The sequence below is a fragment of the Chelonoidis abingdonii genome, chromosome 1, assembly GCF_003597395.2.
Source record: "Chelonoidis abingdonii isolate Lonesome George chromosome 1, CheloAbing_2.0, whole genome shotgun sequence".
NCBI lineage: Eukaryota > Metazoa > Chordata > Testudines > Testudinidae > Chelonoidis > Chelonoidis abingdonii.
The window spans coordinates 61,647,401-61,662,501 of record NC_133769.1 but is presented as its reverse complement, the minus strand read 5'-3'; the positions used below and the strand labels follow the sequence as shown (position 1 = coordinate 61,662,501).

The window sequence follows — 15,101 nt, the reverse complement described above, 5'->3', positions numbered from 1 at the left end:
CCATCCACACCAACATTCAAATCATGTGTATTATCCCACCAAGTTTCAGTGATGCCAACAATGTCATAGTTGTATTTATTTATTAGCACTTCCAGTTCTTCCTGCTTATTACCCATGCTTCTCGCATTTGTATACAAGCATCTAAGATACTGGTTTGATCTTGCCTCCCAGTTTTGCCCTGACTCTCCTTTCACATGGTGGCTCTGGTGTTCTAGTCCATTGTAACCCGTAGTTTTTACAAAGAATAAAGTATAGTATCCCATTAACCTTAGATGTTTGTTCTATTTAGAAACCTTTGAGAAAAATATTCATTGAAGAAGTAGATGATGAGATGCAGAATATTGATGTGCCTGACACTACTACTCTAGTCAATAATTGGATTAATTCTACGAGCGTAGAAACAACAAAGAATCCAAGTCAAGTTGACCTCTTAACCACATCTGATACTCCTAGAGCAAAACAATTGAAAATAGAAGAAATCAGTGATATACCAGCCTTCCAGTGAGTATAATCTCTTTGGTGTTCTCAGATTTGATAAGCAAACGTGGCTGGGTATGTAATCCTTCTCAAATTATTATGTGCTTTGAATATTGCACCAAAAAACCTTGATTACATGTTGTCATGATTGAAATTTGAAAACGTTGCTGTATTGTTTTTATTAAATAGTCTTGTAGCTGTATGCATCTTGTTTGAAGATTTACTTTAGATTTACTTTATTTAGACTCTTCTGAAACAAATATGACCCTTTTAGATACAGATAGAGAAGTTGTTAACTTGGATTGTTTTGCTCAAGTATTCCAAATATCTGAGGAAAGTTATGTAATCTTGATATAGAAAATATGCTATATTTCCTATGCACTACATCTTACCTCAATTATAGGAGGTCAGTTGGGAATTTTAGGGCAAAATTCTCAAGAGTGCTAGAGGTCTGCTCTGCACACCTGGGGAGAGGAAGCAACAAATATGGTATTAAAGCATTTTACCACCACTTCTCCAATTGGGGAGGCAACCAGGAGCCTCGTGTCTGCTCTAAGCTCTGTTGACTGGTAAGAGCTCCCAAGGAGCCTGTGGCAGAGTCAGACTCCACAGCACCCCCTAGTGGCCCACCACAGCAGTATTCACCATGCCTCCGTTTTCTCCCAAGGAGTAGTCTCCATCAGCCCCATCCGGAAAGGTACTGGTAACTAATTTAAACAGTAATCCCAAGTGCAGCATAACAGAAGGGTTCTCCACCCTTGGCCTAAGCTCTCAGGTCTTTCACACTCTCTACAGAGCACTGACTCTCAGGGCGTTTCCCTTTTGGGAGCTTCCCTGCTTCCAGGGTCAGTCATAGGAGCCAGTCTCCTTCCTGAAATCCTCAGTCCACCAGGCTGTCTGTCTGGGAGCTACCCTTCTCCAGAGCCTACTAGAGGAATCAGCCCGCCTCCCACAACCAAGCTCTTGCAACCCTTTGGGATCATCCCGTAACTCCTTCCCAGCTGGGACTAATAATTAAACGGGACAATTTGCTCCATATCTGATCAGGATCAGATGGAGGGAGAGGGTAGCTGACCTGTCTCAACTGGGCTGACCGCAACTCCCCCTAAAAGGCCAGCGAGCCTGTGACGGGGTCATTACATTGGCTGGAATCATCCCTGGGATGACTCCTAAAATGGGGATGTGCTGGGCTGGGTAATATAGAACCAATGGAGATAGCTCCCTACACCCAGGTGTTGGGAATCCTTGGTTGGCTGTTTAAGCCAATTTCCCAGGCTCTTTGAACTGTCAGAGAATATTAATATGGTATTCCTTGCCTTTTTAACATATTTCTACTAACTGAAAAACTGTCTGGAAAAACTTAGTTCTTTTTTTCCTCCCTTGAACAGCTGAATGGATTCAGTTTGTAGTGTTTTTAGGGCAAAAGTACATTTTTACAGCCATATTCTAACCACTAAAAATATACTGATTGAAATGACAAATTATAGGAGAACAAATGGCTGCACTGTAATCACTGTGGAAAATGTTTTCACATTTGACATGCTTATTGTTTTTCATTATGAAATTGCAGAGGAAACTTATTTTCTTATTCTTGCAGCTGTGGGGGAAATTTTCTGTAATGCTGATATATATATTGAATAGTAGAAGTTTTTTGTGCTCTAAAAACAGTTATTTCTGGAAATACAGTAAATATGTAGCATATACTTTTTTATGGGACTGGAAAATCATTTAAATTTACTAGTAAAATCATATTTTTAAATAAAACCATTTAATTAGCTCCATTTAAATATGTATGTTTGCTTTAATTTCAAAGCTTAAGAATATTTTAGTCTGAAAAAAAAATTGCTTTTTATACAAAATATTACTAAAACCTTGCAAGTGCAGGTATTTATTAAGGCTCAGGTTTGCAAAAGAGATGGCAACCAATAGCTCCAACTAAGACTCCTTTATGAAATGGCCAGAATTTTTATTTTAAAATGTATAATTAAACACGTTTTAGACCTCCTACCAGTGTGAAAGATATGCCATCAGCTGCACCTCAGTCATCCAGTCTGAGAAATCATCTAGAAAAAGAAAAAGCATTACTTCCTGCATCTACATCTGATGTTCCTGCAATCCCTGCAAATTCATTCCAGCTTGAATCTGATTTCAGAAAAATGAAAGGCTGCCCAGATAAGATGTACATGTATCTAAAGGTAAGAGAAGTAGTGTTCTGTGACTGCAACTGTAGAAATACACCTCTACCTCGATATAACACTGTCCTCGGGAGCCAAATAATCGTACTGTGTTATAGGTGAAACTGCGTTATATCAAACTTGCTTTGATCCACCGCAGTGCGCAGCCCCACTCCCCTGGAGTACTGCTTTACCACGTTATATCTGAATTTGTTAGAGCCGATTGCATTATATCGGTGTAATTAAAGAAATAGTTCCCTTTTATGTTGGTGGATTGGGAAATCTAGTGCCTGGAATGATTTAATAGTGCACAAATTGCAGTATCTTTATTTTAATTTAACCCTTTTTTCCATGAAACTAGGAGCTTTGACTTCATGTGAAATCATTTTCATTCTGTGCTTGATTTTATTTTATTTGACGTTTACAGTATAAGTCTATGAATGGTGCCCTCTTTTTTTTTAAATCCCTTCCTTCTAATTTAGGCCTGAATTACGTAAACACACATCTTGGTATCTACATTTGAATTCCAGTTACTCACATGTGTGAGCACCGGATTGGAGCTGTAGCATTGAAGAATACCAGTATTCTTATCACTGTATAGGATGTATAGATATTTTAAAGTGCCTCAAACTCCTTTAATATATATTTTTGAAGGAAAAAAAGTAATTTTAGTTCCTTTCTTGTTACCAAGGGTTAATCTACATTTTTAAAAAACCTTTTAACAATCGCTTGCAAAAAGGTACAAGTAAATAAAATAAAATGAGTGGCTCTAAGAAGAAAAATATATTTCCTTGTAACTACAGCTATCTTTTCAACAGAATGTAGAAGGCCATATGCAGAATAGACCAAAATCTATTCTTGTAGTTTTTTTTAACTTATTTCCAGGAGTACCCATAATTTTGGTAGGCACTATAAAAATATGTGGAAGGGAATGGATCCTGCTAGGAGAACTTAAAATTACTAGTTTCAGTTTTCACAATTGAATAATATTTTTTGTCTGTAAATAACAATGTTTTTTATTCTTCCAAAGCAAATAGAGCCTTCACTTTACCCTAAGCTGTTCCAAAAATCCTTAGATCCAGATGTATTTAACCAGATTTTGAAAATTCTGCAAGACTTTTACATTGAGTAAGTTCATTTCCTCACTAATTATCTTATGGTTTTATATTGCTTGCTGCCAACAGAAGCCTTTTCTGTTTAGTTTACCGAAGAAACTGACTATAGTATATAACACTGAAATATCAAGATGCAGTTATCTAAATATATTCCTCAAGAAATTAATTTTTAGTGCAGAAGAGTATTTCAGAACGATTAGCTAGGATAAAATTGTTAATGAAATAAAGCCTTTTGCGTTAAGTCATTGGTTTAAATTCAGATTGTGTCATTACTGGCCACTGATATGACTACTTAGTGGCCTATACGAAGTGATTTGTTTCTATTGGAAAGATAGCACATTCCGTGAGCACAAAAATCATTTTTAAAACAATGAAATGTAGCTCAAAGAAGAGCAAACAGCTAAGAAATTCCATTCTTTTATGCTATCTTCATTGTGATACCTTTAGTGTTTTGGTTTTTATTTTTTCCCCTTTAATTATATGCTTGTATTCTGTAACAGAACACTTAAAAGTAGCAAGCATGTGTATGGGAATAGAAGTCTTAATATTAAGAAAATAAAAAGCGCTTGGTAGTTATTTTTGAGATATTTCAGTGCTGCATTACTTGAGGCTAAAATTCTGCTCATTATGAACAATGTATTAATCTGAATTAACCTGAGCTCTAAAAATATGGGTTTTTTTATTATGCAGAGTAACAAGTGTAAGTTAAAGGGGCCAGAGTATAGGCCTGTATCAAGTATTGTCCAAACAACAACAAATCATAAGGCTGAATCACCACACCTGAAGAGGCATGTCCTACATTCAGTGTTAATACGTGCATGGCTTCTAGAGAGTGGATTTGATGAGAGCAGAAAGTTAACCAGTTTTAAAAAGGAGGGAAATGTAAGTGTCAAGGTTCCTTCCCCACTCTGAAATTTAGGGTGCAGATGTGGGGACCTGCATGGACACTTCTAAGCTTAATTACTAGCTTAGATCTGGTATCGCCGCCACCACCCCCAAGTACCACCTTTCTCCCTGGATAGTCTTGAGGGACTTCACCAATTCCTTGGTGAACACAGATCCAAACCCCTTGGATCTTAAAACAAGGAGAAATTAACCATCCCCCTCCCTTTCTCCCACCAACTCGTGGTGGATCCAGATCCAACCCCCTTGGATCTAAAAAACAAGGAAAAATCTAATAACGGTATTAAGCAAAAAGGCTAATTAATTAAGCAAAGAAAGTGTGAAAAGCGAAACCTCTCTGGGAGAGATTGAGTATACCAGTTCTAACCTCACAGACAACATATTTACAAACACAGAGGATGTCCCTGGGCACCACAAAATTAGTTTACAGGCAAAAAAAATATCCCAATAAACCCAATATGATAATTACCCTAGGTACGAAAAAACAAGTATACAAAGCGAAATAAACACAAACTATTAATATCCCTTTCTAAAACTCTACTGATGAGAAAACTGATAAGAGCAGCTGGTGTTGATCTTTTTCACTCCGGCTGAAACTGATAACTCTAAACAAAGGAAAAAACTTACCCTCCTTCTTTTAACGAAACAAACTTGATTCCGCATTGGTTCTTCTTGGAGTCAGAGTCTGTTAGCCTAGGCATAGGCATGAAACTTTTACATCTCTTTACAGGTAAGAGGCAATTACCCTACCATCTGTTTATGACAGTTGGAGTATACAAACGATCAAAGAAATGTAGCTATAGTGATAGAAAGCTAAGTTACATGCGCTATGAAAGAAATAAATTGAATAAGAGGAAAATAGAGACTCAACTCTTATTTAAAATTTTTAAAAAGAGATGATTCTTCCATACTGCTGAATAATGACAGCCAACAATCAATCCATCATGCTGAGACTCACAAAATCAAATTACTAGGTTCCATTAAACTGTCTCACCTTAATTTTGCTCCTGAGAAACCCTCATGGATTTTGCATCCTAGGTCATTAGTATCAATGACTGTGAAATGTCGTTAAGTAGGCAATCACAATGGATTTCTTTAAACTACTAAAGCCAGTTTACGTGACATAGTTTATATGACATGTGCTCCCTTAGGAAAGACAGAGATGGCGGAATTTAGTGACATTATCTGCTAGTGCTGTCACTTTTTGGCTTGGAAACATAGAGGAATTTGTTTTATCATCATATTCAATGGAGCTAATAACTCAGAAAGGTGCCTGTGGTTATGGAAAGGTGTATAAAAGAATACACACACCACAAGAGCACCATACCTTTTAGGTATAACTGAAAAGTATGATTTCGATATTTGATAGACTGCAATAACTAGTGCCTGGTTTAATGTTTTATGCGCCCTGTCAACTTTCCTCCTCTTTTTTTTTTTTTTGTTTTAGACTTGACGGTTCTTGTCAAGGGTTTTTCCCACTCTTGAACTTTAGCGTCCTAAGGAGTAGGGCACAGACTGCATGATCAGACGTACTAAGCTTAATTACCTATCTTAGATTGGTACGCTTGCCAAGCAAAGAATTATAGTGTTGGCACACTTCCTGTTCCACCAAAACCTTGCCCTGCGGACCCCAAACCCAGACCTCTTGGGTCTAAAAAACAGGAGAAATAAAACCATACTCCTTCTCCTTCTCCCGCCGCACCCTCCCCCCGACTGTTCTTCTCCCTGGGTTGCCGTTGGGAAGCTATACAGATCCAAACTCTTTTGGATCTATAAAAAACAAAGAGGATTAAACAAATCCCTTCACTTTTCACCCCCCACCAATCGCCTGTAGGTTTAGACTCAGTCCCTTAGATTCCAAAAAAGACAAGGATCAATCAGGTTCTTCAAAAGAAAAGCTTTAATTAAAGAAAAAGTGAAAATTATCGTCTGTAAAATCAGGATGGAAATGCTTACAGGATAATCAGAATACTATAGGACTAGAGGTGACATACCGCCCCTTGAATTCAGACGTTAACAGCAAAACGAAGGATAAAAATCTTTCCAGCAAAAAAGCACCATTTACAAGTTAAGGAAAACCAACATAGATAATCGCGCCTGCCCAGCTGCTATATATAGCAATTTTGAAACTATGAAAATGACTGTCAGAAGAATTGGAACCACCTGGGTGTACATCTATGGTCCCTCTTAGCCCCAAGAGCGAACAACGAACAAAACAAACAGCACGAACAAAGACTTCCCTCCACCAAGATTTGAAAGTATCTTGTCCCCCCATTGGTCCTCTGGTCAGGTGTCAGCCAGGTTCACTGAGCTGCTTAACCCTTTACAGGTAAAAGAGACATTAACCCTTAACCATCTGTTTGTGACAGTTCTCTAGTCCTAAAAATATTTGTATACAGACCATTTGAGTTCATCTGCTCCTGTAGCTTGAATTTCCTGAATTCCATAATCCTGCTTGTAGCTATTGGATCTTTCCAATCAGAGGTAATTACTTTCATATATATTTAATAATCTGCTATTTTAGGAAAGAGAAACCATCTCTCATCCTTGAAATTCTCCAGAGGCTATCTGAATTAAAAAGATTTGATATGGCAGTGATGTTTATGTCAGACTTGGAGAAAAAAAGTAAGTACAAAGTAATGCTGGATCTTTTTTTTTTTTTTTTTTTTTTTTTTGGTAATTCACTTTATTCTGTCTGCCACTACTTGGAACCACTTAAATCCTACTTTTTTTTTTTTTTTTTTTTCTTTCAAACTTGGATCTTGGCATAGGTCTCATTTCAGTCAGATACAATGAACTTCAGTATCAATTCAGTTTACAACCAATAATGCAAATACACATGAAATCTTATTTATTACACTTCAGAGGCTGCTTTAACTATGTGCTTCTAAAAAGGTTTCCAGTTTGATTCTTTTTTGAGAGGTTGTGGGTGGGGAGTGGAGGGGGAAATATGTGGATCAGTCTAAAAGCCGTGAACTCAACCACTCTGAGAAGGGAAATTCACCACCACTGTGTAGTGACCATTCTTGCCTGTGCAATTGTGGAGCTGACAGGTTCCAGGCAAATCATATCCTTCTTGGCTGGGAGATCAGTTTATTTAGGGCTTTTGTAAGTGGGGAAAATAAAGGAAAAAATGGGGACAAATCTTTGGGGTACTGTGCAGGGCTTGAAGGAGCCTCCCAAAACAAATTATTCTTCATAGATTTTAAGCCTGGAAGGAACCACTGTGATCATCTAGTCCGGGGTAGGCAAACTATGGCACATGTGCCGAAGGCGGCACGTGAGCTAATTTTCAGTGGCACTCACACTGCCCAGGTCCTGGCCACTGGTCGGGGGGGGCTCTGCATTTTAATTTAATTTTAAATGAAGCTTCTTAAACATTTTAAAAACCTTATTTACTTTACATAAACAATAGTTTATAATATATAAAAAAAATAATCTCTCACCCTATGAGTGTGATGTCTTCCTCACCTCTGGTTCTACCAGAGGCTGTTTGAGGTCTCGCAGTAATTTAGCTGTTCCTGAACTGCACTTTTGGACACAAGAGGTCTATGTTCTGGATTGTTGGAGCCACTCACCAGTTAGGAGTCACACCACCGAGGCTCTACAATGCAGACTTATGCTCACTTCCACATCCTAATTCTAGTTCCTTCAGCCCTGGTACTTCTCCACTTCTCATTTCCTTCATTCTGATGGTGCTGTCACGCACTGCTATATCTTACCACCGTGTCTTCTGCTCCTTGTATATACACGATTCTGGTGATTAGCAGTACCTGCCTGTCCGTCTGATTGGAGATCCACGAATCTTAGCCTGCTATTCTCCTCACAACCTCTCGGATCTCCATCTGTTGCAGGTCTAGCCCATACTGTCAATGTTCCTGTACAAGCCACACTTGGTCCGTTCATTTGCTTTCCTCCTGCATCTTACATCCTGCCACTATTGTTTGGACTGTCTCTGAGCCTCTCTGCACAGTCGACATTGGGTCCTTCATGTGGTAGACCCCTGCTCAATGATCTGGTGCTCAGTGCCTGTTCCTGTGCTGCTATGATCAGTGCCTAGTGCTGTTTCTTATTCCAGCCTTTCCAGCCACTGGTGAGTTCCAATGTCAGCCCCTCAAGCTATCTGTCGATGTACATCCCTAAGCTGTCTCCATGCACTCTTCCTGTCTTCCTCCAGCATTCGCTGCATGCTCAGGCATCTCTCAGCAGCTCATCTTTGGGGGCATCTACTGATTTACTCCTGGATGTCGGTTTCATCCTGATCTGGCCTTGACGCTCACCAAGCCCCGCCCCCTTCTTTCCCTGGCTAATCAGTCTCTGGGTTGGATTGGGGTGGAAACTCCGTGCATTGTGAGACATCGGGTTTCACATCGGCGTCATGTCCTCCTTTGCCAGCTCCTATACGCAGGTATCTGATGAATCTCACCGTATCCGTGATTCGTGATCTTGTTCTTCCACGAGCTGCTCTTCAGGACCTGTCTTATCTTTGGTATACTTGGATTGCTGTCTTCCTTGCTTCCTCATCGTATTTCTCATGGACTGCAGATCCAGTACTTTAGCTGGTCTGTGGCCCGCTGTATGTATCCCCCATCAGTCTTGATACCTTCCTCACCACACCATCCGGCCAACACTTCTCCAGTCGAATGACATTCCGATATCCTCACTTAATCTCGCTCAGGTAGTATTAGCGAGTCGATGTTCTCGTTCATCTTAGCATACAGCTGTTCACATGTAGAGGATGGTATGATGTTCCACTCCTGAACCTTACTCCAGTCCTTGTGATTATCTGCTGAGGGGGTTTAAGCCTATGCAGAACACAGCGAGACAGTGCATCACCTTGTATATGCCGCACTTGATGCCACTTGGCAAGTGCTGAGTTGATTTAGTGTTGTCTTCCATATCCATTGAGTTCTTGAGGAATTAGGTCTGACTTGTTATAAGCCCAGACATCACAGAATCCACGTGTGCGGCATTGGATTCATAGGCTTTCCTTAGTCATCACTTGCTCAGCATTGGTCTTCTACTGATCCTTGGGCGACCGCTCTATCTATGACAACTGATGTTTGAGGCTCTTGGTTGTTCCCCATGCCCTTGAGCTTGCTAATGTACGCCCATTGGTCCCTGTAGCTTGGCGTTCTATGTGCCTATAGGCTTCATCTGTGGGAGGCAGGTTATTGCGGTAGTTTGTCCGTTCTCTCCCTTGCAGGGTCTTTCATATCAGCACTGTCCTTCTTGTGTTTAGCCAGTTTGGTGGAGCCTTGCTGCTACAGCTGTTCATCGTGTGCTGCTAGCGTTCATGCACTGGTTTAATTCTTGCCATAGTGTGGATATGTTTGGTCAGTGCTCGTCTAGCCTCTTCATGTTTTTGACCGCTGCTGGATGTCTTCTACTTGATGGTGACTGGTTTCTGTTCTGGGAGATTGTCTGTCTCTGTCTTCAGTCATGCAGCCACTTTAGCACTGGTGTTATGAGTCTTCTCTTTCTCCATATGTCTTCCCAGTAACTGTTCAGTTTCGTTTATTGGTGTGTTGCACTGCAGTTGGGATACACACTTGGATTTCCTTAGAGACAGGCATTTACTTTTGGCCTCTGCTCTCTAGTGTATCTCTACCTGGTACCAGTGCTGTGAGCCTTTGTTTAGCATCCTTAGCTTCAATGGAGTCAGCCCTTGTATTTGTTAGTAGCAAGTCTATTCATAACTCTACACCCTTCTGTAGTTCCACCACTGACTAACTTCTCTCCGAGTCGCTCTTGATTATCCTCCAACCTCATTTTCCAGGTGGGTACATACTGTTGTCTTCTTGATCATACCAAGCATCTCCAGGATACAGAGGCTGTAGCGTATCCAGTTCATTGGTTAGAGTTATGGTCGGTAGTAGATTGTGATGAAGGCTCTATTGCATCTCTATAACATCTATTATGGTATTCTCCACTAGCCTTGGTATCGTCTCGAGGATTGACTGTAGTCAGTTTTCCATAATCATTATAGCCTCATAATCACTTGAGTGCTCTGCAATGGAGGGGGTGACATTGAAGTTTCAGCTCAGGATGGTGGCCGCACATCCACTGTTTCTTCCAAATCTTCTTGGTCTGGGATGTAATGTGAGTTGGTTCTATCTCAAGCTGTGAGAGCAAGCTTCCTCTTTACTATGTTGAAAGCGTTGGTAACTACTGTTTCTCAGAAGTTGGAATGTAGGTCTTTTTCATCCACAGTCCCCTCATTACGTTTCATATATCCCCTCTCATTAAGTACTTTGTAGTAATTCCATCAATTCCAGATTCTCTTGTCTCGTCCATGAATGGTTGATCAGTAGCCCACTATCGTCAATTTCCTGTCTAATCTGCGGGACACTTTGTTAATCCGCGACGTCCGAGCCCGGCATGCTTCCTAGTCTTCACTTCAATTTTATAGCACGTGGAACTTTAGGATCTTTTTCCAATACCCTACTGGAAAGTTGGGTACCAACCGGGATTTGAACCCCGGTCTCTCGTATCAAAGGGCGGTCTCCCGTATCAAAGGGCGGCGCTCTTAACCACTACGCTATCCAGTCTATAGAAAGAGACCCTTCTTATAGAAAGAGACCTTCACAAAACGTTAAAATGTATTACTGGCACGCAAAACCTTAAATTAGAGTGAAGAAATGAAGACTCGGCACAGCACTTCTGAAAGGTTGCTGACCTCTGATCTAGTCTGACCTCTGATATAACACAGGCCATGGAACTTCCCCAAAATAATTCCTAGAGCATATCTTTTTAGGACAACATTTTGAATGTCTTTGAAATGTAAATGATTTATTATAGATTACTTGAAATTCCTTCTAGAGGATTTTAAATGACATATGAACACGTGATTAAATCAGCTATTTTAAATGTTCTGCTCAGAGACTTTCTTCTTAGGATCTCCTTAAAACTCAAACTAACAGCCAGAAAAGACATGCTGGTTCTAACTACCTTTTTCAATAGCAATGTTGTGTACAAACTCTCTAGTAGCTGCAATTGTAATTGAACACAATATAGTACCAAAATGCATGATGTCATATCTGATTCTCACTAAATCAAATATGGGAAGAAAATTTTTCAAAATGTTGTAGAATCAAACTCAGGTTCTAATTGCAGTACTGAATGCTGCTACCTTTGAATTTTACCCATCACTGTAATATCAAGGCACTAAAGGCTTCATTCTGTCTTGGCACTGGAGAAGGTTGGTGGGCTGAAACAGCTCCCTGATTTGCATGGCTGGCCCCAGCTCTGATGCAACTTAGAGCTGCTTCGTGGCAGTTTTAACTTGTGCCATTGGAAAAGAGCCACTAATATAATATACCCTGCCAATGGATAATTGCCATGATGGAGCTTCTCTGTTCTCCCACCATTTTAGAGCCTAGGTTCTGCTGTGGGATGTATGGCGCAGGGCCTGTGAAAGCATACGTACTCAACAGAGTTCCTGTACTTCTGGGACATCTCTGCTGGACATATGCAGCTACATTATGATCCCTCTGCACCACTTGAGTGGTGCAAAGGGCTGTAACCCACCTTAAGAATTTTGCCCTAATACTCTTGTTAGTAAATTTAATTTTTTTAATATTGATTGTTTTCACACTTGCTACGTGATTCAGATTCTGTTGGATCCCTCTTAGTATCTTATGAACATTCCTCATACATTGTAATTGTTTTGACATCTATTTTTTCAGTTGATTTTTATTTTTAATTTAATGTTCATGTATGTGCTAGATTTCTCCGTCCTAGAGATTGACATCTTCTGTTTACCACAGAACACATTTAAGCAGAGACAATGCAAGCTTCTCTAAAGTGTTCTGCTGGTATGTGTCAGCACCCTTCTTGAAGGACCACCACAGTTAGTTCACAGGAGTTTTACTCTTTGTGCCTTGGCCCTCCTTTCATATGGCCCATGGGGGGGGCGGGAGGGGGAGTGTTGTTTGAATATTTGTCTACTTCAGACCTGGACTGATACCACCAGTTTTGTGCACATAAGCTGTTTGGTGCCCTACCACATCTATTGCTGATAAATGGACATTTTAAAAAATAAATTGGGAAATTACTGCATATAGCTGAGCTTCACTACAGCTACCACTCTTTCTTTATAATAAAAAACAAATAGGAGCCTCTTGGACAAATAGTTTAGTTGTAAATGACATTTTCATGTTTTGAAACTTAGTTTTTTCTACTTTTTTACTTCAGTATATTTTTCTTCATTACAGCTTATAAATTTGAATAAGCAACTTTATTTTTATGCCAATTTTTTCTGATATCTGTCACAAACTTTTTACCTTCTGTTTTTAATATCATAAAGACAAGATAGCTTATGTCTTGTTTTGTTTTTCTATTTTTGTCATCAGGAATATGCACTTGAGGAATTATAGGGTTTTTTGGCTAACTACTTGCTGTAAAAGGACCTTTATTCTTTGTATAAAGCACCAAAACAAAAATGGTGGCTCTTGCCATTTGTGGGTTTTTGGTTTGGTTTGTTTTCAGTTTCTTATAGACAGAATATTGACTTTTAACTAATTACTATTTCTTATTCTATCAAATCCAAATGACATATTAAATGTATTGACAGTTTTAAGATAGGACATATTTGTGTTCTATAACAGTTTGTCTGTAACCTTAAAATCACACACTTAAAATATTAGTGTGTCTGAAAGTCTAAAAATGGAAAGTCATGTTAATTTTTATCTTCTCTTACAGCTGCACATGTATTGTTCAGTCACATGAACCAGTCAGGATTGGAGGATAATTCTGTTGAAGAGTTGAAGAAGAAATATGGTGTTCAGTATTAATGAGATTACTGATGTTACATATTTATAAATGTAAACTAGTCTGATTCCGCACCTCTTCTCTGAGCTATTTGTACTGAAGTCAGTGAAAGAGTTACATCCATGAAGTTGCATTTATGTAGATAATGAAATCCTTATACCAGACAAAACCAAATGGCAAGTGCCTAGAAAGAATAATGTTCTATGCCCCAATTCCACGATTGTGCCCATTATTTCAGAGCCCTGTGGCACCAGGAGGACTCTCCCCAGGCTTTAAGAGTCCACTTGAGTAGATTGAGTTGCAGGCTAAAGGCTGTAGCTGAACAGTTATTCAGAAATAAAGTTAATTATTTATAAACGTGGGTTTTGGTAAGAATAATTTGGTAACTTAATGATTATTAAAAGATCAGCATTAATTTTATTTTGGGAAATAAACTTAACAGTATTTAATTCAAAATATCAAAATTGGCTGGTTATAATTTATTTTAACATAAAATGTACTAATTAATGAACTTACATTTCTCAGAAAAGCTAAATTGTTACTTATCTTTAAATAGATGCCACTCAGGACAATATGAAAACTTCATCTGATGCTCAGCAAACTTGGGGTCTGATGGCCAGTAAATTCCAAATTTATTTAGCTGAGATTACCCTAAAGCTGAGTTCTAGGCACTGATTGCTGAGATGCCCCAGTGAACCTCACTACCTGCAGTAGTACAAAAGGAATCTCTCTCAAATAACTAGGTTCCAGACAATGTGAGATTTTTAAAATAGTCACTAAGACCCTGAATTGCATCTGTGGTTGAATGAAAATATAAAAATATGAATGTATATTGCACCATACAGAGAGCACAATTCTTAACAGTCCTATTAATCCATCCCCTTTACAAGCTGGTAGCTATGCAGTATTTCTTTTTATATTGAGTTTTAACTAATTACTATTGAGATTTCTTCTTCTATTGAAAAAAGGTCTTATTTGCCACCCTTTCAATAGGACTTGTGCTCTTAAGTCATTTAGATGCTTTGAAAATCCCACTCTTTATCCTATTACCTACACACAAAGGGTCCACATTCAGGTTGTACAGGCAAACTTAATTCTGGCAATTTCTAACTTTTGAGCGCTTGATTTTTCAACCTCAGTGTTGTTTTAAGTTACTCTTTGTAAAAATCAGACCAGCTAACAAACCAATAAAACCTAAGAACAACAAGATGGATAGAGCTGAGATGTGGAGTTTTGCTTCTTTCTTTGTAGTTGTTTTTTTGTTTCCTTTTTTTTGCTGCATTCTTCCTACCTATTAGATATCAGGTTATAGCAATAGATCAAAAGCATTAACTGGAATCTTTCACACCAGTATCTTTATGGTGTACTGTAGCTGTACAACCCTTTAACTTTACAAGGAGACATGTTGCCATGGTTAGTCAATCTTTGGAAAATGTGTTTTTCGTTTTGTGAAAAAAATTCACCATGCAACATTGTGGGCTTGTCTATTGTGAAATAAGCTAGAGTATGAATTTAAAACACAATTGCTGTTCCTCAACTCCCCATGTAGACACTCTTATTTGTCGCTAAAATGGATTGAGTTAAATTACACAAAGGCATTCTTAGGGCAGAATAAGAGGGTCCATATGAGGAGCTGTTGTGGAATATTTATTCCAGGCCA

At 39.0% G+C, this 15,101-nt stretch overlaps 1 protein-coding gene across 5 annotated transcripts in view; it reads left to right on the top strand.

The window, feature by feature from the left end:
- RPAP3 (RNA polymerase II associated protein 3) overlaps nt 1-14,663 on the top strand; it is a 53,319-nt gene extending 38,656 nt beyond the window's left edge. For all 5 annotated transcript variants that reach the window (XM_032802440.2, XM_032802441.2, XM_032802439.2 and 2 more), the window contains 5 exons: nt 290-501; nt 2,477-2,672; nt 3,682-3,779; nt 7,194-7,294; nt 13,373-14,663. In XM_032802440.2, coding sequence (XP_032658331.1) covers nt 290-501; nt 2,477-2,672; nt 3,682-3,779; nt 7,194-7,294; nt 13,373-13,464 — 699 coding nt within the window. In that variant the 3' untranslated portion in view covers nt 13,465-14,663. The remainder of the gene's footprint in view (nt 1-289; nt 502-2,476; nt 2,673-3,681; nt 3,780-7,193; nt 7,295-13,372) is intronic.
- Nucleotides 14,664-15,101: the final 438 nt, after the last annotated feature.